This window comes from Hyperolius riggenbachi, chromosome 9 (assembly GCF_040937935.1).
Source record: "Hyperolius riggenbachi isolate aHypRig1 chromosome 9, aHypRig1.pri, whole genome shotgun sequence".
Taxonomy (NCBI): Eukaryota; Metazoa; Chordata; class Amphibia; order Anura; family Hyperoliidae; genus Hyperolius; species Hyperolius riggenbachi.
Window position 1 is genome coordinate 121,035,912 of NC_090654.1, and position 27,391 is coordinate 121,063,302.

General features: G+C 43.4%; 1 protein-coding gene across 1 annotated transcript in view; it reads left to right on the top strand.

Moving 5' to 3' along the window:
• LOC137531726 (cytosolic phospholipase A2 zeta-like) overlaps positions 1-27,391 on the top strand; it is a 106,106-nt gene that overhangs the window by 44,399 nt on the left and 34,316 nt on the right. Inside the window, 5 exon segments of the mRNA XM_068251684.1 lie at positions 6,151-6,208; positions 11,383-11,555; positions 18,851-18,964; positions 20,044-20,081; positions 25,716-25,854. Of these exon segments, the coding sequence (XP_068107785.1) occupies positions 6,151-6,208; positions 11,383-11,555; positions 18,851-18,964; positions 20,044-20,081; positions 25,716-25,854 (522 nt within the window).

The window sequence follows — 27,391 nt, forward strand, 5'->3', positions numbered from 1 at the left end:
CCTCTGTTCTCCTTGCAATATATTGCTGTATATTGTTATGTAAGCCCCCCAGTGATGATTAGCCTAGACTCTGAGTTCATGCAGCTTTCTGACCCAAAGCACCCGACATTCCTGCTCACTATATAGAGGGGGGAACGTCCCACAGTGACTCACCTAGCCAGCAGTAAAGATGTCGGCATCATTGATAAATTTAAGAATGTAAACCAGGATGAGGTAATATTTTTAGATTTTATAATGGGCAAATATTGACTAATGAATGTATAAATGAATGTTTTAAAAAATAAACAATTGTATTCATTACATTATATTCAATAAAAATCCTCTTTAAGCACATACTGCCAAAACTATCACCTGCACATATTTGCTCTTCTAGTTTGAAGCCTCTGCTATACTTTAGTCCAGGGGTAGGGAACCTTGGCTCTCCACCTGTTAAGTAACTACAAGTCCCACAATGCATTACAAGAGTCTGATAGCTACAGTCATGATTAATAAAGGCAAATGCATCATGGGATTTGTAGTTTTATCACAGATGGAGAGCCAAGGTTCCCTATCGCTGCTTTAGTCCACCTGGCCACATATTAAACTACATGAACTGCAAACACTAAGGCACACAGAGGCATCAAACTCTCATACAACACAACTTAGTTTGCCTGAGGAAGCAGGTTGTCTCTGGCAAAATGTGTTGCATAGTGGTGTTTTGTCCGAATAAAGTATATATTCTTTCATTGAGACTATTTATGTCCTTCTTTGGAGGTAAGTCCACTGCTACCTCCTAAAATGTTTTTTTAAAGAGCGTCTGAAGCCAAATAATTTACCTCTTTTTATTGCACAGTTATGTTAAGCATTAAGATCAAAGCTGATTCGCCGCATCCCCATGGCAGAACAAGGTTCTTGTCCCCCTAAAATCCAGGGGCAAAATTCCACGATTTTCCAGGTCGTAGATTTTGCTGCCCGGGCAGGCAGAGCTTTGCGCTGTAGCTCTGCCTCCAGTCCAGTCAATCTCCATCTCTCCTTGCCCCTCTTCCCTGCCCCTCTCAGTGAAAGAAAACTGAGAGGGATGGGGAGAGGCGGAGATCAGATTCTCAATAGGATGGAGGTCTGGGCTCTGTGTGGGCCTCTCCAGGATCTTGGTTTTGGTATCCTCGAAGAACTGTTGGACTAATTTTTGCTTTGGGTCATTGTTTTTTTGGAAGACCCAGCAACGACCTAAGCCTAGACTACAAGCCGATTTCTGCATATTCTACCTCAACATAATTTTCTTTTTTCATGATGTCATGCTCCAAAACAACACAAATGGGGAAAGAGTCACCATGGAATATGTAAAACTAGGTTAAAAACACTAAAATTGAGAAGGGGGAGGCTGCTTACCTCAATAACAACAGTCACATATGTCAGTACATGAATATACTACCGAGCACTCTATTTTTTATGTTTTTAGGCACCGTATTGGCCAGAGGAAGTGGGCTTAGACCCACAAAATGCATTGCTTGTGCTAATAAATGTTACTGACATGTGACTCCCCAGTTGTGCTGTTTACACCCCACAACCTTCTAGTCTGGAGGGGCACCTCCTAGCCCCACATGGTGTTTACCATTGTGAAGGTAAACAAAGATTTTCTTTTCCAAGAGAGCAACCACACCTAGTCCAGTAGACACCCCGATTGAAGCCAGGTTAATACCCCCACTTGCTTTAAGTCATTAAGTGGTTGGTTGCCCCTCATGCAACCCACATTTGTGAGTAGTCTTTTATATAATACTTTTCATCCTTTACCTCATCATTACATATTGCACTATTTGGGCTCCCGTTGTCTCTGTTCTTTTTATAAGGTGACCCATACTTGTATGCACCTGAACAAGGCTCCCTGTGCCCGAGGCTGCAAAAAAAACCAAAAAACAGCCCCACAGCATGACGCTCCACCATATTTAATTGTGGGAACTGCGTTCCTAGGTTTGAAGGCCTCTATCATCCTTTGCCAAACATTAGCAACATTGTGCCCAAATATTTCCAGTTTGTCTCATTAGACCAAACCAAAGACTTCCAAAACTCGGCTTTACCTTTCAAATGTTAATGGGCAAACCTTAGTTAGGCTGTGATTTGCTGCTCTTTGAGTAAAGGGGTTCTTCTGGGACGATGGCCCTGAAGCTGAGCATGATGAAGAGCCATCACAACTATGTTCCTTAAAATAGAGATCTTGCGCTTACGGCCAGGTTTGTTTCTTACAGAAGTTGTCTCCTTGTACTTGGCAATGATGTAAGGTTCAGCAGTTCTATACACTGTACATCACTTGGAAATGGCAGTGTAGTTACAGACTGATTCTCTTTGTCTTTGGCATGGTGAGTAACAGTAGTCCCTGTCATGTATTCAGGTGCCCTGTTGCCTGCAGTCTTTTGCCGATTAACTGCAGGTGTTGTTAGGAAGCCAATTGACTGCACAGAGGTGGTTTCAAAACTGATTGGTTAATTACTGTAATTGTGTGTTGAAAGCAAAAAAATTCACATTGGGCTAATATTTTCAACCACCCCATTTTTACTATATTTGATATACAGCAAGCCTAAAAATGTATTTTATTATTACAAAATGTACCAAAAGCTACTAAAAATCAACTGGCGAATGATCAAGTTGTTAATAATTTAATTAATTTGTATTAAAGTAGTCTCCATTGCAGTACACTTATTTTAACGTGTGCATTATGCAACTAACCACTGTGAACCTGGCCTCACTCTTAGAATGAAAACATTCTGCAAGGACAAGATATAAAGACATTGCCAGCAGGTTACTGTGCACCAAAAAATGTTGCTACCTTACTTACTTTTCTAAATAGTGAGCCGTGCTGGGTGTGTTTTGTATAATTCCAGGTGAATCACTTGTGTACCCAACCCAGAAATTCCTGCAATGCAAGCATCGAAATACACCCCATATATAAAATTCAGCGTCAGGGTCATATACTGTAATCATTATTGAACTTGTTCTGAAATAGCATGCTGTTGAATGGTCTGTGTTAGTAAAGATCTGAGCCCTGTAGCTGTGCAAACTTGCGGGTAACAGAATATTGTGTATCAAGTGGAAATAAAAGTACTATAATCCTTATTCTCGGTACACACAATGCAATTTTCTGACAGATTTACTGTCAAATCGACTATTTCCAACATATTCAATCTGGATCGATTTTTTTTTTATCAATTTACAATAGAAGTGAAAGGAAAATCAATCAGAAATCAGATCGCACATGTTTGAAATAGTCAATCGGGCAGTAAATCTGTCAGAAAATTGCATCATGTGTACCTAACATAAAATAAAAATCCGGGCACATGAAGAAGTTTGCTTTCTGCAATTTCTTACACACATAAGGAGAAACCGTAACCAAGAATTGAACTTCAGTAGCAGTAGCTTCAGTAGAATTTGAATAATCAGTTGCTGATACCCCCTTTCCCATGAGAAATCTATTTATTTTCTCAAACGGATCATTAGGGGGCTCTGTATGGCTGATTTTGTGGTGAAACCCTTCCCACAGTGTGATGTCAGCGCCTCACAGCTCTGAGGTCCTGACATCACACTGTGGGAGCCTTGTTGCATTGTGGGAAATAACAGCTGTTTACAACTGCCAAAAACAGCAAGCAGCATCTCCTTCCAGTGACCTCACCTGCCAGCAGTAAAATTTCACCATGCGATAAATGTCAGAATGTAAATCAGGGAGAGGAAATATTTTACAATGAGCAAACACTGATTAAATCATTTATACATAATTATTGTAAAAATTAAGCACTTTTTTATTACATTATTTTCACTGGAGTTCCTCTTTAAGGGCCCGTTACCACTAGTGCGGTGCGAATCGCTGGGATTCCACCGCTGACAAAATCGCATGCGGATGCGATTCCGCATGCGATTTTTGCCGCGATTTCGCATGCGATTTCGCATAGGCAGGCTATCAGCGATTTTAACCATGTCACTGCCTGGCTCAATGTACATTAGTTTTAGTGCAAAAACCGCATGTGCGATTTCCCCTATTAAATACATTGCCTGTGAATCGCCTGCATTCCACACGCAGGCGAATTCTGCAGGCCCTACCGTGCAGAAAAATCCTGCACAGAAAAACGCACAAAAAAACTGACAAGTGGAAACCGTCTCATCCACTTGTATTGGTTATGCGAATCCGCATGCAGACAACGCATGCGGATTCGCTCTAGTGGAAACGGGCCCTAAATGTTGTTCAAAAAAATAAACACATAGTTGTTGATTTTCCACTCTGATATCCTGAATGGATTGACTCCAGTTGTGTCCAGAAACTTAGGCTGTCTGCAAGCATCAATCCAAATGTGTTAAGGATAAGTACCAGAGGCGCCAAAAAGAGTAAAAACAATTATAAGAATTAAAATGGGGGGAGACGTACTCACCACCCTTCCAACAGACCAAAACCAATAAAAACCACAAAGTTTGGTCAAAGATTCAGCAATTTAATGGTACTCCCGGGTGCTACGCGTTTCACGGGATTATCCCGCTTCCTCAGGCAATCGAACAGGAGCACAAGCAATTGGGGGTCTGAACACAGCTTAGCGTGTGTTCAGACCCCCAATTGCTTGTGCTCCTGTTCGATTGCCTGAGGAAGCGGGATAATCCCGTGAAACGCGTAGCACCCGGGAGTACCATTAAATTGCTGAATCTTTGACCAAACTTTGTGGTTTTTATTGGTTTTGGTCTGTTGGAAGGGTGGTGAGTACGTCTCCCCCCATTTTAATTCTTATAATTGTTTTTACTCTTTTTGGCGCCTCTGGTACTTATCCTTAACACATTGCGATCCACCTATGGTGGCAAGGATTCTTCCTAAAATTTCTTTCTACAGAGAGCGACATCTTATACCTGAGTGGGGTCAGGTTCTAATTCTCCCCACCGGCATATGGAGTGGTTGCCTAGGGGCAACCCACGTTTGTGAGTATAAACTCGTTTTATTTCATTTTGTCCTGTTTCTTTGACATACTGCACCATTTGGGCTCTCGGTCTTTTGTTTTTGTTTCCGAAGTGCATCAATCCAAATGTGGCCATACACAACACAATCAAATCAATCAAATTTCCTATTTTTTTCAATTAATAATTGTATTAGAAGTATAAAATTATTATTTTTTCAGATCAAGAAAAAAACAATACATTTTCCATTTTTCTATAAAAACCTTATTGGATATGTTGGAAAAATCAGATAAAAAAATTATACATTGTAAATGCTTTGTTTGATTGTTTTTTTATTTTTGGAAAAATCAATCATAAGAGTATAATAATAAGAAGAAGAATATACTTATGAGTTGTTTAATAATTTTTTTGTTTATGGATAATTTGAGCGCACACTCTCAACCTTTCTACTCTAAAAATGTTTCAATTGAAGGATACCAGATGTAAAATAACCTAGAGAAACGGGGGGAGCAGGCATATACTGTTGCCTGTCCTGATACCTACCGCTCCCCCTGTCCACCTCTCCGCCCCCGCATTCTACCTAAATGCCCCTCCGGCAGCCTATTCTGGGTCACTGGAGTCAGGCATTACAGTGCAGGTGCTGGCCGGGAGCACTCTGCGCATGCGTGTGACGTCACTACATCTTGCGCATGACATCATAGGTATGCGCAGTTAGCTCCCGGCCACAGGCACGCTGTAGGATGCACACAGCCCGGGCAGTGCCTATGCAGTAGTGCCCGACTCCAGCAAGAGGCTGCCAGAGGGGCATTTAGGTAGGATGCGGTGGCAGAAAGGAGAATGGGGGGAGCAGTAGGCATTAGGACAGGTGACAGTATATGCCTGTTAGCCTCGTTTCTCTAGGTTATTTCACATCTGGTATCCTTTAACTGAGCAATTGTGGGACAATGTTAGCAATAATTGTGGGACAATGTTAGCAATAGGGATAAGCAAACCGTTTCTGCTCATGTGCCCGTCAATATAATCTCGTCAAGCAGGCAGAATGACAGTTCCTTGCAGTTGTGTTGTAAATTGTAAATAAATTATTTAAGTAAACTATGATGTCCACCATGATGTCTTTGTCTTTGCTGTACTTTGTAAGATTACCTGAAGAACTGTAAAGCTGTACATTGCTCTGTTTTCAGATCTTTAAATACAATCAGTGTGTTATGTACTTTGTCATTTTACAAGAAGATACACCTTTTATAATTTTAGGCTCATCCCTGTGTTTGTGTTGAAGGAAGGATGAACAGTGGTGAAAAAGAGACTAACGGTAAGGCACAAACGGCATGTTCTCATACACTAATTGGTGTTTACAGTACAGTGTTGTACCACTCCTCGCCGTTTTCCAACGATAAATAGAGCATATTTGTAATTAAAAAGAAAAAAAAAGTAAATACAATGTTCTGTGGCAAAGTATTACCATTACATTAGATTGACAATACATTTGTTTAAAGGGACTCCGAGCAGTGCAAAAACTATGGAAAGATGCATATCATTTTAAAGCTCCCTTTCTCCTCTTTCCAATGATATATAAACCACCGCCCTACGCCTTTTAGTTTTCGCTATTTTCACGACTGAAATTGCCGTGGCCGCGATTTCAATCGCGAAAATAGAGAAAACTAAAAGGCGTAGGGCGGCGGTTTATATATCATTGGAAAGAGGAGAAAGAGAGCTTTAAAATGATATGCATCTTTCCATAGTTACTTGTATTACACAGGACGACACTTTCCCCAGTGTCAGCAGCTCCATTCAGCAGAATGGAGCTGCTGACTTTAGGAAAAAGTCGCCCTTTGTAATACAATGTAACTATGGAAAGATGGATATCATTTTAAAGCTCTCTTTCTCCTCTTTCTGGCGACACCTAAATCGTCGCCTTTTAGTTTTCTCTATTTTCGCGATTGAAATCGCGGCCGCAGCAATTTCAATATCATTGGAAAGAGGAGAAAGAGAGCTTTAAAATGATATGCATTTTTCCATAGTTTCTGCACTGCTCGGAGTCCCTTTAAGGGGTCCTCACTATTCTGCGGAGCTGCAGGATTCTGTATCCTCCTCCCCATCGATTGCTACCTATTATGACCACATTCACAAGTTAATTTAGTAAACAAACTTAGAATGCACTATAAGAACAGCTATTAAGGAGCAGAAAATTGTTTGGACAAGAAATAACACTCTTTAACTAATGCTAGGTACACATTATGAGATTTTCTGGCAGATTTACTGTCAGAACGATTATTTCCAATCTAACTTGTCAGACAATGGCATATGTCTCCAAATTTTTATCTTAAATATGTGTTGCAATCTGTTACCTTAACTTTTAACGATACAATTTGTATAATTGTGGACTTGAATGTAACTATATCAAAATAACTGTGGTGCATATGCAATTCACCTTTTCTCCTTTGTCTTCTCCTTAATTGATATTTTCACACCTTGTGAAAGCAAGAAAATAATCAAAATAATTTTGACAGTACTTTTTCACCTACTTTTTGGTACTTATTCAACTACACAGTGCTGAAAAATTATTTTAAAAAGAAGTTGAAAAATGACTAAGTCCATTTATTTAACCCCCTTGCCGTTCCAATTCTGACGGCAAGGGGGCAGCGCAGCACTTTTAAAAAATTTTTTTATTTTTTTTTAAAGATCATGTAGCGAGCCCAGGGCTCGCTACATAATAGCCGCTGACAAGCGGCATCCCCCTACCCACTCCGATCGCCTTCGGCGATCAGAGTAAGCAAGAAATCCCGTTCAGAACGGGATTTCCTGTTGGGCTTCCCCGGCCATAGCGACCGGGCGGGATGACGTCACCGAAGTCATGGACGTCGGGACGTCAGAGGAAATCCCGATCCACCCCTCAGCGCTGCCTGGCACTGATTGGCCAGGCTGCGCAAGGGGTCTGGAGGGGGGGTGGCGCAGCGGGTAGCGGCAAATCGGCGGCGAGCGGAATATGCACGCAGCTAGCAAAGTGCTAGCTGCGTGCAGTAAAAAAAAAAATGTGAAAATCGGCCCAGCGGGGCCAGAGAAATCCTTCTGCGCAGGTTACCCCGAGCTGAGCTCGGGATAACCGGCGAGAAGGTTAAGTAATTCAATTTAAAAGGTGAAACTAATATAGAAAGTAGGAACCCTTTGCAGGTGTTTTGGATTAATTAGCTGATTAGATGTCTAACACTTTGGGCTAGTGCACACCAAAAACCGCTAGTGTATCCGTAAATGCGGTTTTTGAAGCGGTTTTTCAGAGCGATTCTAGGCATGTTTGGAGCGATTTTCTAAACATGCCTAGCGTTTTTTGGGAGCGTTTTGGTGTAGCATTTTTAAATTTTATTACAGTAAAGCTGTAACTGAACAGCTTCTGTAACAAAAACACTTGGAAAATCGCTCTGATCTAGTGTGTTGCCGAGCGGCTTTCCACTTTCCTATACTTAACATTGAGTTAGAAACGCCTCAGAAATCCACAAAAATGCTGGAGGACCCGAGTTTGCGTTTGGGGGGAAAATAAACGAACTGCTCTGGTGTGTACCATCCCATTGCAATACATTAGCAAATCGTTTTTTCCCCCAGCAAGTATTTTTTAAAACGCTCAGAACTCTCTTGGTGTGCACCAGCCCTTTGAGTTTAGAATACTGAACATTTTCACAATATTCTAATGGTCTGAGATTTTGATTTTGGGGATTTCATAAGCTGTTAAATTTATAACAAATAAAGGCTTGAAATCTTGAAATATCTCGCTTTGCATGTAATGAGTCTATTTCATATATTAGTTTCACCTTTTTAAGTTGAATTACTGAAATAAATGGGCTTTTGCACAATATTAAACTTTTTAGAGTTTCAACTGTATCTACTAAGAGAAAACTCAGGAGAAACTTTTAATTGCATATGGGCCTGACTGTGGCAGATCTTGCACCTTGTTTATGCAAGAACAATGGCCACTGTAGTTTCAGCACAATGCATATATGGAAAGAAGTTTAATACAGTAGAATCCCTTTATAGTAAACTAAAAAGGCCTGGCCAAGTAGTTTACTATAGCAAAAGTTTACTATATCAGATTTTGTCATAATGAAGCACAAAGTATACTGTAGTACTGTATCTTAATTCATTCAATAATTGGGAGTAATTTTATTTTTTCAGTGCTTCAGCAAGCGAGCACAGACAGGATCTAAGCTAGATCAAAGTGCGCAGTGCTCAGTAAGCAAGGATTTGCATGCAATAACTATGCAACAGCTTGCACAGGAAGCATAGGTCTCACCAGTTAATGCAAGTACAGTATTGATAGTGTGCTCCTCTGTACACATTTCTGTGCTGCCTGGATGATACTGTAGCATTGCAGCCATGCACAAACAAGTCACAGATTATAGGCAATTCCCTCAGTAATCAGGCAGCAGTTTACACTAGAAACATGTCTCACCAGTAGATGCAGCTTTCAGTCCTTAGCCCATGCCTCGGCTGGAGCTTTGAGGAAATCCACATGTGCCCAGAGTAGCATGCAGAGAGAGAGCAGGCCACAAGTGGCTGCCAGCCCGCCCACCGCCCACGGCTCATGGGTCTTCAACTGATGTATGACGCATGCGCCCTCCCACTTTCCACTACAGCCAGACACAGTATACCACAGAGACCAAAAAAACAGGTTCCCTATAACCGAAGTTCTATTATATCTGGATTTACTATACTAGGCGTCACTCCCAACTACTTATGACGCTTGGACCTGGACATTTAGTACTACTGGATGGCTGGATAGTGTAATGGTTAAGGGCTCTGCCTCTGACACAGGAGACCTGGGTTCGATTCTCGGCTCTGCCTGTTCAGTAAGCCAGCACATATTCAGTAGGAGACCTTAGGCAAGTCTCCCTAACACTGCTACTGCCTGTAGAGAGTGTGTCCTAGTGGTTGCAGCTCTGGCGCTTTGAGTCCGCCAGGAGAAAAGCGCAATATAAGTGTTTGTCTTTGTCTTTTACTACGTGATAGTTTATGAGATTATGCTGTAGTCTCATCATTGCAAAATATTTACAGTTTATATAGCAAGTAAAAGTCAGCAGTAAGCGTTCACTTGTAGGAGTCCCTCATGATTAATTGTGCAGGTTCCTTTTGTTGTTCTTTAATAAAAAGTTTTTTTAGGATACTTTCTTGTACAGTATATAAACTAGGACCAGGATATGAAGTACTAGCAGAGGAACTCAGTACAAAGAAAAACTTTTAAAAGTATAAAACCTTGTGAAGGGATTAATTAAATGAAAAATGAACTTGGGACTTTTTATATTAATTGCTTTTTCTAGAGAAATCCCCTGGTGAAAAGTCAGTCACATGATTGGAGATCTGTGCGCAAGGTATACAGCTGCCACCAGGAGAGTTTATTCCTCTGCACAGAGTATTAACCTGACCACACCCACCTCTCTCTGCTGTCGCCTGTGGAATACAGGAAGGAAGTGGACAGCGTCAGTTTTGTGCTCAAAGGAAAATGTTGGTAGTGGTGCCCCATCCTTGACAGCTAAGTCATATAATAGAAAAAAAAAAAACAGTAATACCCCGAATCTGTAAAGAATCCACCGCAACTGCCCCTGCCACAATAACGCATGCGCACACACACACGTGCTCTCTCATGAAAGGCAGTTGTAATATGCACGTGCAGCTTTTTAGCAAAATAGCTTTATATGAGCAACTGAAAAGCAATTTTGCAGCACTCCGATAATTTTTATTGGAGTGCAATCATTTAAAAAATGCTGCAGGACCCACAATTGCAATTTAGGGAGATCGTAGTTGCTCCTGTGGAATCACCTCCATTAACTTCCATTAGCCTAGCACTTTTGGAATCAGCAGCTGACACAGCTCCTGGGTCCTGGCCCATAGATAACTGTAGAGCTTTTCAACAAACTATTTTTCTAGTCAATCTCAGGCCACATACTTGACCTCGGCTGTGGACTGAAAGCATATTGCCCCACATCTTCTGTAGTGTCACCTGATGAGTTTTAGTCTACTGTGCTTTGACTACAAAGGAAAATAATGCAGCCTCAGACTACAGTGAAAGAGACCTCCTTGAAAAACTTTCTCTGACTAAAGTAAATTGTGATTAAAGTAGTAAGACATGGCAGGTGTACTTTAAGCGTTATCATGTAGCATTTCCATAATTTTGTACTATTGATAAATTGTCCAGGATTCTATGGCTAGCATTTTATTAAACTTCTCAGACAATCCTGGAGTTTACCTGAAATGCTGTTGGGTTTAATGACTAAACATGTTTCATAAAAATACCTCAACAATTTCATATTCTTCATCTTGTCTGTACCAATTCACTGGGAAGGAATTCTGGATGATTTTAAATGTAATTGCCTTGTTAAAGAGGTTGATGGAACTCTTTTAAAGGTGATTAGTTTTAGTAATGCCTCATTACTGTCATGTATGAGTAAAGTGCTCTTTATGTGTATTATCTATGTGGTCTATTTCTTTTAACCTTTTCAGGGAACCAAATTTTAAAGGTATCAGTACCAGGATCCTATGAGAAGGAGATATGCTCAACATTAAAACAGTCACGGTCCCAAGCATTAGAAGAGATTCCGTTTATGTTTCATGTGGACCAAGACGTAAGCCCAAACCTAAATGTTTGCCTACTAAAAACCCTGCGAGTGACACAGGTCAGTGATTGTACATAAACTTCCAAGATATTTGTTATCCTCATGGTCTGTGCACATAGTATAGCTTCAAAGATGACATAACCTCAGAACTGTAACCTGTCATGTAACTTCTAGTTCAGATCTTGAAACGTTACCTTGCTGACAAAGTTGAATTTATGCTTTCAAGACTGAAAAATTTTACTGCTATTAACTGCTCATACTTTTAAAATGAACCTGAGGGGTGAGACCCATGGAAGCTGCTGCTCTTTCTGGTCAGTGGGGTCTAAATCACACATCTGAAACAAGAATGCAGCTAATCTTGTCAGATTTGTCATAGACATCTGATCTGCATGCTTGTTCAGGGTCTTTGGTGTAGGCTGGTTTCAGACTGAAAACCAGCGTTAGCAATGCGGTTCGTCGCGCCCAACGCACCGCATCGCACTGTCAAAAAAGGCCTTCAGGGAACAAGGTGTTCTGGCCACCAGCCAAGCAGGAAGTGACATGCACTTGCCGTCATTCCTGCTTTGGTTATGCAGAAGCGTATTGGTAAAATACGCTTTTGCGCATGTGCGCCGCAACAGTAATTTTTTTTTAATTCACGCATCACCATAGATTAACATGACTTCCGGGACGACACAAATCGCCACAAGTCAACGCAGCATTAACGAGTTTTGGACCTGCGTTGGGGATGCAGCGAAAAGTCACTTCCGTCACACCATACCGCAGAAGTATGAAAGTCTCCATAGACTTTCATTGCACAGCGGTGGGGTGCAGTAAAAGTACCACACTGCACCGCCTCGATGTAAAAGGGCCCTAAAAGTATTAGAGGCAGAGGATTAGCAGGACAGTCAGACAATTTGCATCACTTTAAACACTCCCTACAATCTAAAATTGACTGAGCTGTTAGGGAACCCAAATTTCCCTTCTGAATGTGACCTGCACATCTTCTCCTGGTGGCTAAATAAATGCCTTCTTAAAGTAGGCAACTTTATTAGACACCACAAATTCATATCTAAGACACAATTTGTCCAGAATTTCCAACCTCCACCCTCAGAAGTCTTCAGAATTCAACAAGTATTTCACTTCCTGAAAACCTTTAAGGTAAACCAAGATGTCATTTTGTATACACATCTTGAGGAAAGAAGCAAAGACTGCCCCCTTGATAGTGGGTTTATCTCTGAGTTATACACTATGATCCATGAAGCCCTTTTGAATCAAAAACCTGTTTTTATACAGATTTGGGAACTGGATGTTGGCCTCTTTCAGACAAGCATTGGTCCCACTGATGCAAGACGGTAACAAAAAATAACATTTATTATTCCATCCTTCTGTCATCTATCAAACTGCTTCATCAAACCTATTTCACTCCTGCAAGAATTAGTAAAATGAATAAATCAAAATTTTGTCCACTTGTTTTAGAGGTGTCAGCAGCGGCTCTTTATGGCACATATGGTGGTCGCGCCCTAGAGCCAATCATATTGGTGCAGCATTTGGTCCAAGGTCAGCTTGGTCACAACATTCACATTCCCATTTCACTTGTGTCTTTTTACTTGTTAATAACCCTAAAAAGGCTAAATATCCTATCCTCAAGTTTATCCAGCATGTTGCTTCTACTGCTAAACGTGTTCTGGCAAGAAACTGGCATACCCCAAACCTTCTCTCTCTAAACAAGTTCTTAACTTATAAATGGATATCATGCTAGCAGACCATCTGACCACTAAACTTCAGGATAACCTTCAGGGCTTTTTCAATACTTGGAATTCCTCGGATCTTATGGCTTGAAAATAATGGCACAAACTTTGCCCTCCATACTTTCTAAAATGTCCTCCATCCATCCCGTTCATCTTTACATGTAAAGCACAGAGTGCTGATATATTTGCAGGTTTATGTATTATAATGATGATAATAATAATCCAAACATTTGTATAGCGCTTTTCTCCTGTCGGACCTAAAGCGCTCAATAGCTGCAACCACTAAGGAAGCACTCAAGAGGCCACCTTACAGTGTTACGTAGTCATGCCATAGGACTTCTTCCTGAATAGGTACTGCCCCTAGCCAGGTTTCGAACCCTGGTCTCCTTAAAGGGAACCTGAAGCGACGATATTTTCTCAGAACTGAAATATACCAGTTGCTGTCAGTTATATATCAGCAACTGTGAGTTACAACTGAATGTGCAAGGTAATGTCCATGTTTCCCTTTGGCTCAAATGGGTGATATTACAGTTTAACAGTGTGCTGACCAGAAAGCTGTTATGGGGTAATGGCCTTTTTTTTAAATGGAGGACAGAGAATTCCATCGATCACAGTAGACAAATGGGACACAGGAGAGGAGAAAGAGACTGAGGAGTAGACGACTTTTTTTATTTTCAGTTCAGGTTACCTTTAACCAGGGCAGCCATCAGGGGGGTACAAGAGGGACAGTAGTATGGGGCCCAGAAATGGTCTGGGGCCCAAACAGTGGCAGTTAGAGATGGCCGAACGGTTCGCCAGCGAACGGTTCCCAGCGAACTTCCGTGGTTCGCGATTGCAGAGAACCGCAAACTTTTTCGGAAGTTCAGTTCGCCCCCATAATGCACCATTAGGGTCAACTTTGACCCTCTACAACACAGTCAGCAGGCACATTGTAACCAATCAGGCTACACTCCCTCCTTGAAACAAGATGGCGCCTGAGTGGGTAGCCACGGCCACAGGGCTCCGGCTGTAACTTCTCTTTTTTGGCTTTTCTCCGTGGGGCCCCGGGCCATGGATCGCTGCAGGAGCTCCTGCCAGCCTCCCCACACCATCGGATCGGCGACCGGTGCCCTGGCTCTCCGGGCTCCTACTCCCCAGCGCTCGTTGTGAGGACCGGCTCATCACGTGGGACGTCGCAGCTGATGGCCCATGTGACGCCGGCCCCCATGGTGGATCTGGACTTCGCTGTGCCTGCTCTCCGCTGGGATCCCAAGCTCCCCAGCTGCTGAGGACCTGGATGTCGGTTTCCTCCAGGAACTGGACCGCATCTGCTAACCGGCAGCATCTCATCTGCCACCACTGCGCAGCACTGCCCTCCGTGGCTCCCCACCGCTGCCTCTCCACCGCCACTGTCCGAGTCTCCTCCGCTGCCTGAGCCACCGCACAGCCTGGAGACATCTGCACCACTCCGGCTCCCTGGACTCCGACGCACATCACACCACGTGGGAAGGTGTCCCCGGCCCCTGCAGCAACCACACCGGCCCTCAGCCGAGCCGCTGCTCCAGTGTACTGCCTACGACCAAGTCTGGGACCAGCACATGGGGAGCTCTTCACCACCGCTGCCGAGACCAGGATCGGCATCTGCCCTAGCAATAGGCACGGTAGGCTGCTGATCCACGCACAGCCCTGGTCCCCAAAACTTTAAGCAGCCTAGCATGGCCGCCGGCAATTGTGCTCTCCCCCACTGCTGCCAGAGCTTCTCCATCTGGGTCTCGCCTCCACCGCTGCCAGAGCCTCCACAGGCACAACATAGGCCCAGGAGCTGCGACCATAGGCCCAGGATCTGCGACCATAGGCCCAGGAGCTGCGACCATGGGCTCAGGAGCTGCGACCATGGGCTCAGGAGCTGCGACCATGGGCTCAGGAGCTGCGACCATGGGCCCAGGAGCTGCGACCATGGGCCCAGGAGCTGCGACCATGGGCCCAGGAGCTGCGACCATGGGCCCAGGAGCTGCTTCACCTGATGCAGGCACTGCTCTGTGGGCCCTCCACAGGAAGCATCCTGGCCCTCCACAGAGGAACATTGCTGAGGCCATCCTGGCTACCGGGCCCTGCTCCAACAACCGAGTGCTGCCACCTTCCCCCACGGGGTCTGCCAGGCTTAAGTAATCCAGCATCTGGCAGGGGCCCACCGAACTGGCACCTACTGGCACCTTGCCGCACAGTGCCTGAGCAGCAGCTGCAGATCCGTCGCGGCCTCCCAGGTATGACATTTGAATGGACTGGGTTGCGCTGCTATCTTGGGGGGGGGTCCTGCTTTCTACTGCTTTCTTTCTCACTGTCTACTATCGCTCCTTTTTTTTCTTTTTCTCCTTCTCTCTCACCACCTGTATTTTCCAAGACATGCGGTGGGGTGTCTGTTATTGCTGCAGAGCAGTGAGCGCCGCACAGAGTGTAGTAGGCAGCTCCGCTCGACATAGCACTCTAGCTTAAGTTTTGTGTAATGTGCAATGTGTAAATTTTTTAACATGTCTGCTTTTATATCTCTGAAACTACCTTTTGTATTTCTATGATTCTGCTGTTACCGTACCATCACTGACCCTGTATGTGCCAAAAATAATTCCGGGTACAACACCCGTTGTACTTGGCGAAATAAATGATTCTGATTCTGGAGCCACTCCCCCCCCCCCCCCCTTATAAAAGGCAGCCAATGCTGGCCGTTATACTCACTCGTGTGCCTGCAGTAAATAGAGAAGGGACAGCTGCTGTAGACTCTCTCATAAGGAAAGATTAGTTAGGCTCTTGTAGGCTTGTTAGCTTGCTCCTTGCTGATTCTTATTGCTAAAATAGCACCCCACAACAGCTCTTTTAAGAGCTAATCTTGTTCTTGTGATCTATTTTTTTTTCTGTGTGTGTCCCACTGACACTTGTGTTGCATAGACACCCTTGATAATTCATACTGTGTGTGTGCCAGTGCCACTGCCAGGCCAAGCACATTCAGTGACTACCTGTGTGTGTGACAGGTGCACATTACCCACCACTGTATATACCTACCTGTTGTTCACTTTGCACCCACCCACCTACGTGAGCGCACGCAGTGTCACTGTGCCTGTCCGCTACCTGTCTGTGTGTGACAGGTGCACATTGTAATACCCAGTACTGCATATACCTACCTACCTTCCTACCTACCTACCTACCTACCTGTTGTTCACTGTGCACCCACCTACCTACATGAGCGCACGCAGTGTCACTGTGCCTGTCCGCTACCTGTCTGTGTGTGACAGGTGCACATTGTACATAATACCCACTGCATATACCTACCTGTTGTTCACTGTGCACCCACCCACCTACGTGAGCGCACGCAGTGTCACGGTGCGGTGAAGGGGCTTGCATATCACAATGAAGCAATGACTGCCGGCTATATGAGTGTCTCGGAGGGTGGCACACCGAAGGTAATAAGGTCGTTGCTTCATTGTGGACAGACCAAACTTGGTCAACTGGACAGTCACTGTTCTGTCATTCAGCTACCTCAGCCCGGCGACCATATGGGCTGGAAAGCCACCATCACCTGCACTCTCTGTCATGGTGCGCACCAGTCCAGCACGACCGTCAATTACACAAACAGCTGTTTGCAGTCACTGCATACCTTTCACTGCATCTTTGCACATTGTATTATACCTGACAGTCACTGCATACCTTTTCACTTGAATGGATGGCAGACTTGCCCTCCATAACACATTCTCGTTAAAGGATTTCAAGTTGATTCATCTCATATACAGCAGGGCCTCGAAAGTCCTCCTGTATTGTTTTTTTTGGTCACTACCTCCCTGAGTCGGGACGTGCATGCCATGCCTGCTGCCTTCCTTGGATGTGTGTGTTAGCCGTTCCTGCTCCTTTGCCCACAGCGTGCCTGCTGCCTTCCTTAGATGTGTGGTGGTGGTAGCCGTTTTCTTAGGCTCCCACTCCGGACCGGAATCGAACCAGGATTCCCTGGCAATTACCCGTGGTCACTCCCAATGGCAGACTTGCCCTCCATAACAGATTCTCGTTACAGGCAGTGAACAGCCAGCAGAAAAAGTAATTTAAAAAAAATAGATGTAAGCTTTAACTATGTTAGAGAAAGAACCATTGAAAGTTGATAAGGCAGCCAGACATTACCTGACCTCACTGAGTGAGGAAGAGCAATCTGGCCATGGTGTGCACCAGTCCAGCACGGCCGTCACTACGCAAACAGCTGTTTGCGGTGCGTTACACAGTGAGTTTGGTGTGTCAGTGTGAAGCAGTACTCCAATTACACTCCCTGATTGATGTATACACATGCAAGATGTTTTAAAGCACTTTAAGCCTGCAATTTAGCATTCAATGTGATTTCTGCCCTTAAAACGCTGCTTTGCATCCAATCTGGATTTTTCGTGGGGACTTTTGGCGTCTATCCCACTCCGCCATGCCCCCCTCCAGGTGTTAGACCCCTTGAAACATCTTTTCCATCACTTTTGTGGCCAGCATAAATGTTTCTAGTTTTCAAAGTTCGCCTCCCCATTGAAGTCTGTTGTGGTTCGCGAAAGTTTGCGCGAACCAAACTTTCGCGATAGGTTCGCGAACCGAAAATCGGAGGTTCGGGCCATCTCTAGTGGCAGTGCCACTCGAGTCTCTGCTGGTAATTATTCTACCGTGGCATAACAGGAGTTGTGTGGTCATCTCCCTCTTCCCTGCTGCGTGATTGGTGAACAATAATCAATGCAGGGGGGAGGGATTTATGGGCGACAGGCAAGCTACTTTGACTTTACCCCACATACAGTGGCTCCACCCCCACACAATCTGCCTATCACTTCATCTGCAAGTAATAATCTACCTATCAGATTGTTATTTGGAATGAGGGGGGGCCTGTAGATTTGCCAAGTATGGGGCCCAGGAAATTCTGATGGCAGCCCTGCCTTTAACCATTACACTATCCAGCCACTAATCTTTTACCTGTCCTTATTGAGGAATCTTCCAATTTTTACATTATGTTGTGATGCTGTTTGATTACTGTTCTACAATGATATTTCCTTGCTTGGAATCATGTTTGCAAATTGTTTGCAATTATCTCTCTGCAAAAAAAATACACTTTTTAAAAATTTACCTTTTTAAAAAGGAGTAAAACCAATAATCCAAGCATATTGCTTTCTTCACTTGGATCCTATTGTAAGCACACTTAGGTACACTAGCACTTTAACATATATTCTAAATGGGTTTATTGTAAGGGCTAAATTTAAGATATTAAAGGGGAAAGCAAGTCATTTGATGGCTGCAATGGATTCTGGGATGTCTATTAGCATACTAGTATTTGGAAAGACGGGATAATGTTTCAGAACTAAACCCAATGTTTTCTCTTTCCTCTGAATGGCTTAAGTATGCAATGTGGTCAGGGAGGGGGTGGAGGAACCTCACAACACATAATAGGATGTGTCAAACGCATGTTGTTTTGCTGTGTACTGTTTCATTCATTGCCATTTACCCGTGGGTAGCTGCACTTATCCTACAAGGAAGGTTAACGGGTGTTTTTTTTCTTTTACTTGGTGTTGCACCCTTTTAGAAAATTACTGAAGAAACATTTTTATGCCTGAGGGCCATTGTATATCTTTTTCTTTGTTTATCTCTTTTTAGAATGATCTGGCTCCTGAACTTGACAAGAAAACAATATTCATGGGTAAGGGGTCTGTAGCTATTCCACCACTTCCAGATGAAGAAGTAGTAAATCTTGATGTCCCTCTGTCTAAGGTGAGAGAGCATTGCTATCAATTTGGGGTCTCTGAGTGGTATTACGTACTGTATTTGGCTTCAGCCTTAAAGAGACACTGAAGCAAAAAAAAAAAAAATATGATATAATGAATTGGTTGTGTAGTACGGATAATTACTAGAACATTAGTAGCAAAGAAAATATTCTCATATTTTTATTTTCAGTTATATAGTGTTTTTTATAACATTGCATCATTCTCTAATATTTGCAATTTACACACTACTCTATTCTAAATGATTTCACAGAGCAGGCTAGTGAACTTTTGAACTGTGCTCTGGAGAGAAAAAGAAAATACAATGACTGACAGTTGAGATAACAAGTTTCAGAAGACAGATCTCTCTGCGACTTTGAAAGTCGTAGAGATCAGTGGCTCTTTTGCATAGATAACAACTGGTGTTTCTTAAAGAGAACCCGGGGTGGTTTCTAAGAATGATATCCGCATACAGAGGCTGGGTCTGCTTATATTGCCCAGCCTCTGTTGCTATCTCAATCCCCCCTAAGTTCCCCCTGCGCTCTGCTATGCCCTTATAAATCACAGCTGCGTCGTCGACACGCAGCGGGCTGTGTTTACCTATGTAGTGTCACTCTCGCCGCTCCCCCCGCCTCCTGCATAGCTCCGGTCCCCGCCTGCGTCCTGCCTTCCAATCAGCGGGGAGGAAAGGGACGCGGGCGGGGACCGGAGCTATGCAGAAGGCGGGGGGAGCGGCGAGAGTGACACTACATAGGTAAACACAGCCCGCTGCGACACGCTGCGTGTCGGCAGCGCGACTGTGATTTATGAGGGCATAGCAGAGTGCAGGGGGAACTTAGGGGGGATTGAGATAGCAACAGAGGCTGGGCAATATAAGCAGACCCAGCCTCTGTATGCGCATAGCATTGTCAGAACCCACCTTGGGTTCTCTTTAACTGTTCCTGTACTGGAAACAATATTAGACTTTTGTCTCTGCTCCTAATGTTTGATTACTTAGCTGTACTACACACACAAATCATTATATCATAAGTTTATTTTCACTTCAGATTCCATTTAACACGTATAAATATGTACATTTTGTTTTTCTAGGATCAAGTTGTTCATGTGAGCATGAGAAAAGAAGTAAGGTTAGTTTAATTTTTGCAATTATTTAAAAACTTTATTAACAAATAACAGGTAATCTGCTAAATACAAGAAGCAGACCCACTGTATCACTGAGAAAGTAACAGTGAAATTGTGTTGTGCGGAGTTTAAAGCGGACCCCAGATGAAAAACTAACTATAACAAGTAACTTGTCTATATATCTTATCTAAAGTTTAGATAGTTTACACAGCAAATCTAGCTGCAAACAGCTTTAATAGAATATGATTATTTCTTCCTGTGATACGACAGCAGCCATGTTGTTTGTAAACATTACACAGAGGCAGGCTTATCTGCATCTTGAGCACTCGGCCTGTGAAAAAACCTAATCCCTCCTCCCCTTTGCCTCTGAAATCTCTGACTAGTAATACCTCCCCCTCCTCCTGCCCAGACTGAGCTCCCATGAGCCCTTGCTACTGTCTGAAAATGCCTTGGCTCTCTGAAAACCTGTGGGCGTGGCTTGTTTAGTTTATAGGGAATTAGAGTATTAAAACAAAAAGTATTTGGCTTGAGAAATGCCCTATAAACAATAGGAAAGGAACACAATGATGCAATGAGTAAAAGTTTATCTCGGATCCACTTTAAGCTCCAAGAATGTTCTCCATGAGAAAGCAAGTGCAACCTGTGTAGCGATGGAAATTATGTGTTGTGATATGTGATAACGTTTTAATAAAGACACCACATATATTTGTTTGGCTAAATGCACTGCACATGCACTCAGCACCACTACTAGCACTGAATATTTGGTCTGTCAGCTTACCTATTGTGTTTTTTTTATTAGCCAAAAGTTTATTGAGTCAAAACTAATGGTATATACAAATATTACAACATTACAGCACAGAGCCAACAAGAAAATAAAAGAAGAAAGAATGAAGTTCAGCACAATGTCTGTAGCAATGATCAATTGCAACTTTAATAAATCAGGTAAAAGCCGTACAGCCAGGTAGCTGACATGTTTAGAAAACACAGGTCCTACGATTAAGGACCTTTGTGTCCGAATCATGTCAGCTACCTGGCCATATGATGCCTGTGACAGCCAATCACGGTAATTGGCTGGCAGAGGGAGGGAGGGCTGGAAATGTAAAAAAAAACATACATTTATTGTTAAAAAAAACCCAAATAAATACAAATAAACATCCCTGCAGCGATCAGAGCTGACCAACAGAAAGCTCTGTTGGTAGGCAGAAAAGGGGGGGGGGGGGGGGGATTGCTTGTGTGCTGAGTTGTACGGCCCTGCAGCGAGCCCTTAAAGCTGCAGTGGCCTAAATTGTAAAAAATAGCCTGGTCACTAGGGGGTGTAAGCCTACAGTCCTCAAGTGGTTACGTTGGAATTCATTGTTGCTAAAGACATTGTGTTGAACTTATTTCTTTTTTTTTCTGTCTTCCTGGGTTCCAGTCGACTGATTCTAGCACTGTCCTATCGGCCGAGGTAGAAGCGGAATTCCCCTTGCTTTCACAAGAAATTAAAATACAACTCAAAAACATACAGCATAAGAACAAAGCATGCAGCCATGTCATCATATACATAACACATAATCCACATATGAAACAAGATTGCGTAGTGTTGAACAGTACTCAGTACGTAGTTCGTGATCCAGGCAAGAGAAACTCAACACGGAAGGGTCACAAACCCTTATGGGCAATCCACTCTTCCCAGATAGCATTATGACGGTCCAGGGAATTTATTCAATTCACTTTTCCTCCTGAGTTTTCTCCTAGGTGATATTTTTACACATTGTCAGTAAAATGCTTTTTAAGCCACCAGCAAGCAAGAAGATTCTCAAAATAATTTCGATAGTACTTTTTCCAATGCAAAGTGTTGAAGAGTAATTGTAAACAAAAGATGAAAAATGATATCATAGCACAAAACTCAGGAGAAAAAGTTAATCAAATAAGGAGCCAAGATCCTTAATTCATTTTTCCTCTTTTATTTAAAATAATTTTACAGTACTCTGCAATTGAAAAAGTAACAAAAAGTAGGTGAAAAGGCATTGCCAAAATTATTTTTGGCATTTTATTATTAAGGTGTGAAAATATCACCTAGGAGTTAACTTAGGAGAAAAATGTAATTGCATATGCACCAAGGTTTTCAATTATAGCATATATAACCCATATGCCAGTCACATTTTCTCCTAGTGCTGACAACATTATTATTATTATTAATAATTATTTTCTTGCTTTCTGGTGGCTTGAAAGGCATTTTATTGGTAAAGTGTGAAAATATCACTTAGGAGAAAATATGGAGAAAAAGTGAATTGAATAGGGGTAACATAATTAGATCCTTCATGTTCTTAATAAGACAGATATATTGGTTAGCCGCTTTCCATTCAAAGGCAATACACCAGTAACAGTAAGTACTTATACATAATTTGGAAAACACCTGGCACAGCATCATTAGGGAGGTAAAGGAGGGCCTGGGAGGCAGTTAAAGGAATTGGGACCTTAACTGGATAATTAAGTCAAAAATAAAAAATGATTTTTACTCAACTGGGGCATCCCTCAGCCCCCTGAAGCTGTATGGTGCCCTCGCAGCCTCGACTCGATCCTCCTCTCCCTGCCGGCGGCTACTTCCGGGTTCGGCGACAGCCGCTGACAGGCTGGGAACGCGAGTGATTCTCCGCGTTCCCAGCCACTATATCACCGTCTATGCTACTATAGCGTATATGTTATACGCTATAGCAGCATAGAGGGTGATATAGTGGCTGGGAACACGGAGAACCACTCGCGTTCCCAGCCTGTCAGCGGCTGTCGCTGAACCCGGAAGTAGCCGCCGGGGGGGGACAGGGGGATCAGAGCGAGGCTGCGAGGGCACCATACAGCTTCAGGGGGCTGAGGGATGCCCCAGGTGAGTAAAAATCATTATTTTTGACTTAAGTATCCCTTTAAAAACTTCTTCAAACAAAGCACACCAAGAGGCCCAGAATGTTGACGTCACTGGACATTCCCAGAATATATGGACAAGGGAACCCATGTCGCCACAACCCCTATAGCAATTTGGAGAAACTGCAGGGTAAAATTTGTGCAGTCTAGCTGGGGTATAGTACCAACAGAACAGTAATTTGACAGGGGAGTATTTAAGAATATTACATTTAACAACCCCTGCAGCAGACTTCCAACAGGACTACACTACTTTATAGCAAGTTGCAGGCCAAACTCCTGTTCCCAGGCTCTTATTTAAGGCAACTTCTCCTCACAATGTATATTCACCAGCAAATGATATTAAACAGAGATGATTATCTTTCTTCTAGTAAAACCAAAATATACATTTTCATAGTCGGTAGGATCACTAGTTGGTGGGGAGGCAAATTGAGACACAAAAAAAGGTTGAATTTGGCAATAGTGAAAGGCCTCCCCAAGAGGGATCTGTAAGTTGAACATAAATTGGTGAAAGGAGATACATTTATCTGTTGTTTATTGTATTGTCGTAAGGACAGCGTGGTGTGGCTAGGTGGTTAGCGCTCTTGCTTTGCAAATCAAGAATCCTGGATTCAGTTTCCATTAAGGACACTGTCACCATTCTGTATTTCCCCTTGTTTGTCTTGGTTTCCTCAAAATGTTACAGTTCCTTCAAAAAAAACAAAACACACTGGAAGGATATTGTCATCCCTCAAAACTGGTCCCAGTGTGCAGTGGGTACATTGCACAGTTGATTCACATGAATATGGAGCAGTTTCAGATGGTCGGCGCCACACTTATCAAGTACAGTGGCTTGTAATCCAAAGCACTCTTATATCAAAGCAAATGTCCCCATAAGGATTAACCACCTTAGCGGTATGGACGAGCTCAGCTCGTCCATTACCGCCAGAGGGTGCCGCTCAGGCCCTGCTGGGCCGATTTTGATGAAATAAAGAGCAGCACACGCAGCCGGCACTTTGCCAGCCGCGTGTGCTGCCCGATCGCCGAGGTCCCCCCAGCCGCCTGAGCCCTGCGCAGGCCAGCGCTAAGGGCTGGATCGTAGTGTTGTCCGGATCATGAACGATTCGGATCTTTGATCCGAATCTATTTTGTGAGTCGAATCATCCGAATCATCAAAATGAGTGATTCGGATCGAAAAAGGGGCGGGGCAAGGAGCGACACGCCCCCTCTCAGCGGGCAGCGGGGTCCTGGAAGCAGAGCAGGGATGGATCGCTGAGTTGGAGGGGAGCCAGCTTTGCAGCCACAGGTAGAGGAGAGAGAGGGGACATGGGTGCCACAGCCAGATATGTGTAGAGCACACATACTGGCCATAACGTGCTGCTCATTACAGGCTGTCTGTTCCGTAGTTGTGCACAGTGAACACATTGGAAGCTTTTGGCTCAGCTCAGCACAGCTCAGTAACTTTGCAGGCACTGTGATTGAAAGGCAATATGATCCTCCTGCACTCGGCACTAAACAGCTGCACTTCACTTCTGGGAATGCTTTCTTTCACTGCGACGTTTGCTTTCAAAGTACACAGATGAACATATAGGTGAAATACATGTAAAGCATGATTGCAGCATGTGGGTATTGTGTGCAAACAAACATTTCTGCTCTCTGCTCGTCCCTCCTCTGTCCACTCCCTGCCCTCTGTCCATCTTCTCCCCTTCTCTGTGTGTCCACCCACCTCCCCTTCTCCTGTCCACAGCAGGGAAAGACCTGTCCTGCTGTTCATTTCACCCCCGGTAGTAAAATGATCCGAGATTCGGATCAAAGATCCGGATCTCTTCAATGATCCGATTCGAATCATCCGGATCATTGAAAAGATCCGAACTTCCCATCTCTACTGGATCGGAGGCGGCTGACGTCAGGACGTCGGCTGACGTCCATGACGTCACTCCGCTCGTCGCCATGGCGACAGGAGAAGCCAAACACGGAAGGCTGCTCATTGCGGCCTTCCGTGTTACTTTTGGCCGCTGGAGGCGATCAGAAGAACGCCTCCGGAGCGCTATCTAGTGGGCTTTCATGCAGCCAACTTTCAGTTGGCTGCATGAAATAGTTTTTTTTTTATTTAAAAAAAACCCTCATGCAGCCGCCCTGGCGATCTTAATAGAACGCCAGGGTGGTTAATGGAAACACAGATGATACAGTCTAAAAAACCTTTATAGAAAAAACAAAGTACTGTATTGTATAAAGTAAAAAATACTTTCACTATAACTAACAGAATCATTGCTATCTGTTGGCTCACCCTGACCTTTTCTTGTGTAGTTTGCGTTTGCTCACTTTCGAAGATTTTTTTCACGGAAATGTGACATTATATAGTCCATACACTCAGATTAGGTACAATCCTGCAGCTTTAAAAGGATAAGAACCATTGGCTCAGTTGTGATGAAGTGACGCATATTTACTTTCTGGGCAAAATGTTGCTTGCTTATTGAGTCTAAATTGTGGTAACATTTTTCTTCTCTTGCAAAGCGCTCTTAAATAAAGTTACTCTCAATCCAAGGTTTTACTGTCCAAAGTTTATTAATCAATAGAAAACATACAAAGTAGCTGTGTAAGTAACAGCCTGCTGTGTCCTGCTTTCAAGCAAATGGCCTCAAACACTTCAGATTCACATTATTATGAGCACCTGTTAATATAAAATAGTAGTTATAATAATATAGTTATATTTGTTACCATCTCATTATGTGCAACTGAAGCATAATTTGCCTCATATCTTCTAGCAATCCAGAGGAACTTGACATCCGTCTTGGCTTTGACCTTTCAAATGGAGAAAGAAGTTTTCTAGAGAAAAGGAAGAAAGTTGTGTTAAAGTCCCTTAAAGAAGTCCTGAAGCTCAATGAAGACCCCAGTGTTCAGGAGGTTGAGTGAAATAATCATTTTTTTTTACATGTCAATTCAGCTTAACTATGTGGCTGGATAGTGTAATGGTTAAGGCAGTATTTCTCAAACCTGTCCCTGTGACTCCCCACGTTGCATGTTTTGCAGGCAACCTCACCTATGTAGAGGTGGGGTAATTAGTATCTCAGCTACTTGGAATCCACCTAGATGAGACATTAGACACTAATTACCACACTTGGGCATTGGTGAGGTTGCCTGCAAAACATGCACCGTGGGGAGTTGCGGGGACAAGTGTGAGGAACATAGACATAGAAACTTCTACATACAAGACCAGGGTTCCAGGCTCGGCTCTTCCTATTCAGTAAGCCAGGACCTATTCAGTAGGACGTAGATATACAATTTTGTGCTTTTTCACAGCTGTGCACGATCAGGCGCACTCCTGTGCGCGCCCACCGGCACATTCAGCTGTAGTACTAATTGGTAAAAGGGAACATGTTCCCTTTCAGCCAAATTAGCCTCTCTCGGATGAACGATCACTGCAGTATCTATCTGCAGCGATCCTTCATCTCTCCCCCTCCGTGGCCAGATTGCTGGCAAAAAGAGCAGCCTGTCTCACCTCGCCTGGTTCCTGCGACCTTCCTGCAGCCCGAGCCTCCAATTACCACTCTGCAGACAGCCCTGCTATGCCGAAAATCTGGGTCCTGGCTTGATGGCGTCCTCAAACATTTATTCTTGGGACAAAATACCCCCAATGAAAGCCCAGTTTGTCTTGAAAAACCGATATCTAAATCATTCAAGTGTTGTGAGTAGGGATAAAGTTATGGCTGATATCTAAAGCATCAAAAGTGCGCCTTTCCATAAGTTTGGATTTGAAGTGGTTAAACAGATTTAGATAAGATAGATAAGTCCCAGCACACACTGCAAGGGAAGCATGTATTGAGTACCATCAGCTGCAGCCATAACACTGTGCCGCCACGTATTCAAAGTTCAACAATCAATTGCAAAAAAAAAATAGTCGTGGGCACAAGTGAACGATTTCACATGACATTTAATTGAGCTTGCTGTACATTATTTCACCACCCGTTGACAGGGGCAAGACATCTGCCGGCAACAAGATTGTTTTGTGCTAGTTATCACATCATTTGAGGCTGTTTACAGGGCTCCAGAACATGGAGAAAACTAGCCACATTGTTTGAGGTGGGCCCTTTTACCTAGCCTGGATTGGCAAGTGCCTGCTTCCATCACACGTCCAGCAAATCGGTCCATTTGCGCACACCCTCTATCTAGCAATACGTTACCATCGGACCATGCACAACGTCAAAAAGATGGCACAAATTCAGTCATTCATGAAACAGCTTGAAGTTTGGGGGGTTTATATATGTATTTTAGTGTAAATTATAAGTGTTCATTTTGGTGCTGCATTTTAAACGTTTTATAGCTGTATTTGTCTGCAACAATACAATTCAATATGCCTACAACAATATAATACAATACGCCTACAACAATACAATACAATACACCTATACATGCAGATGCAAGACCCCTGCACTAGCTGGCT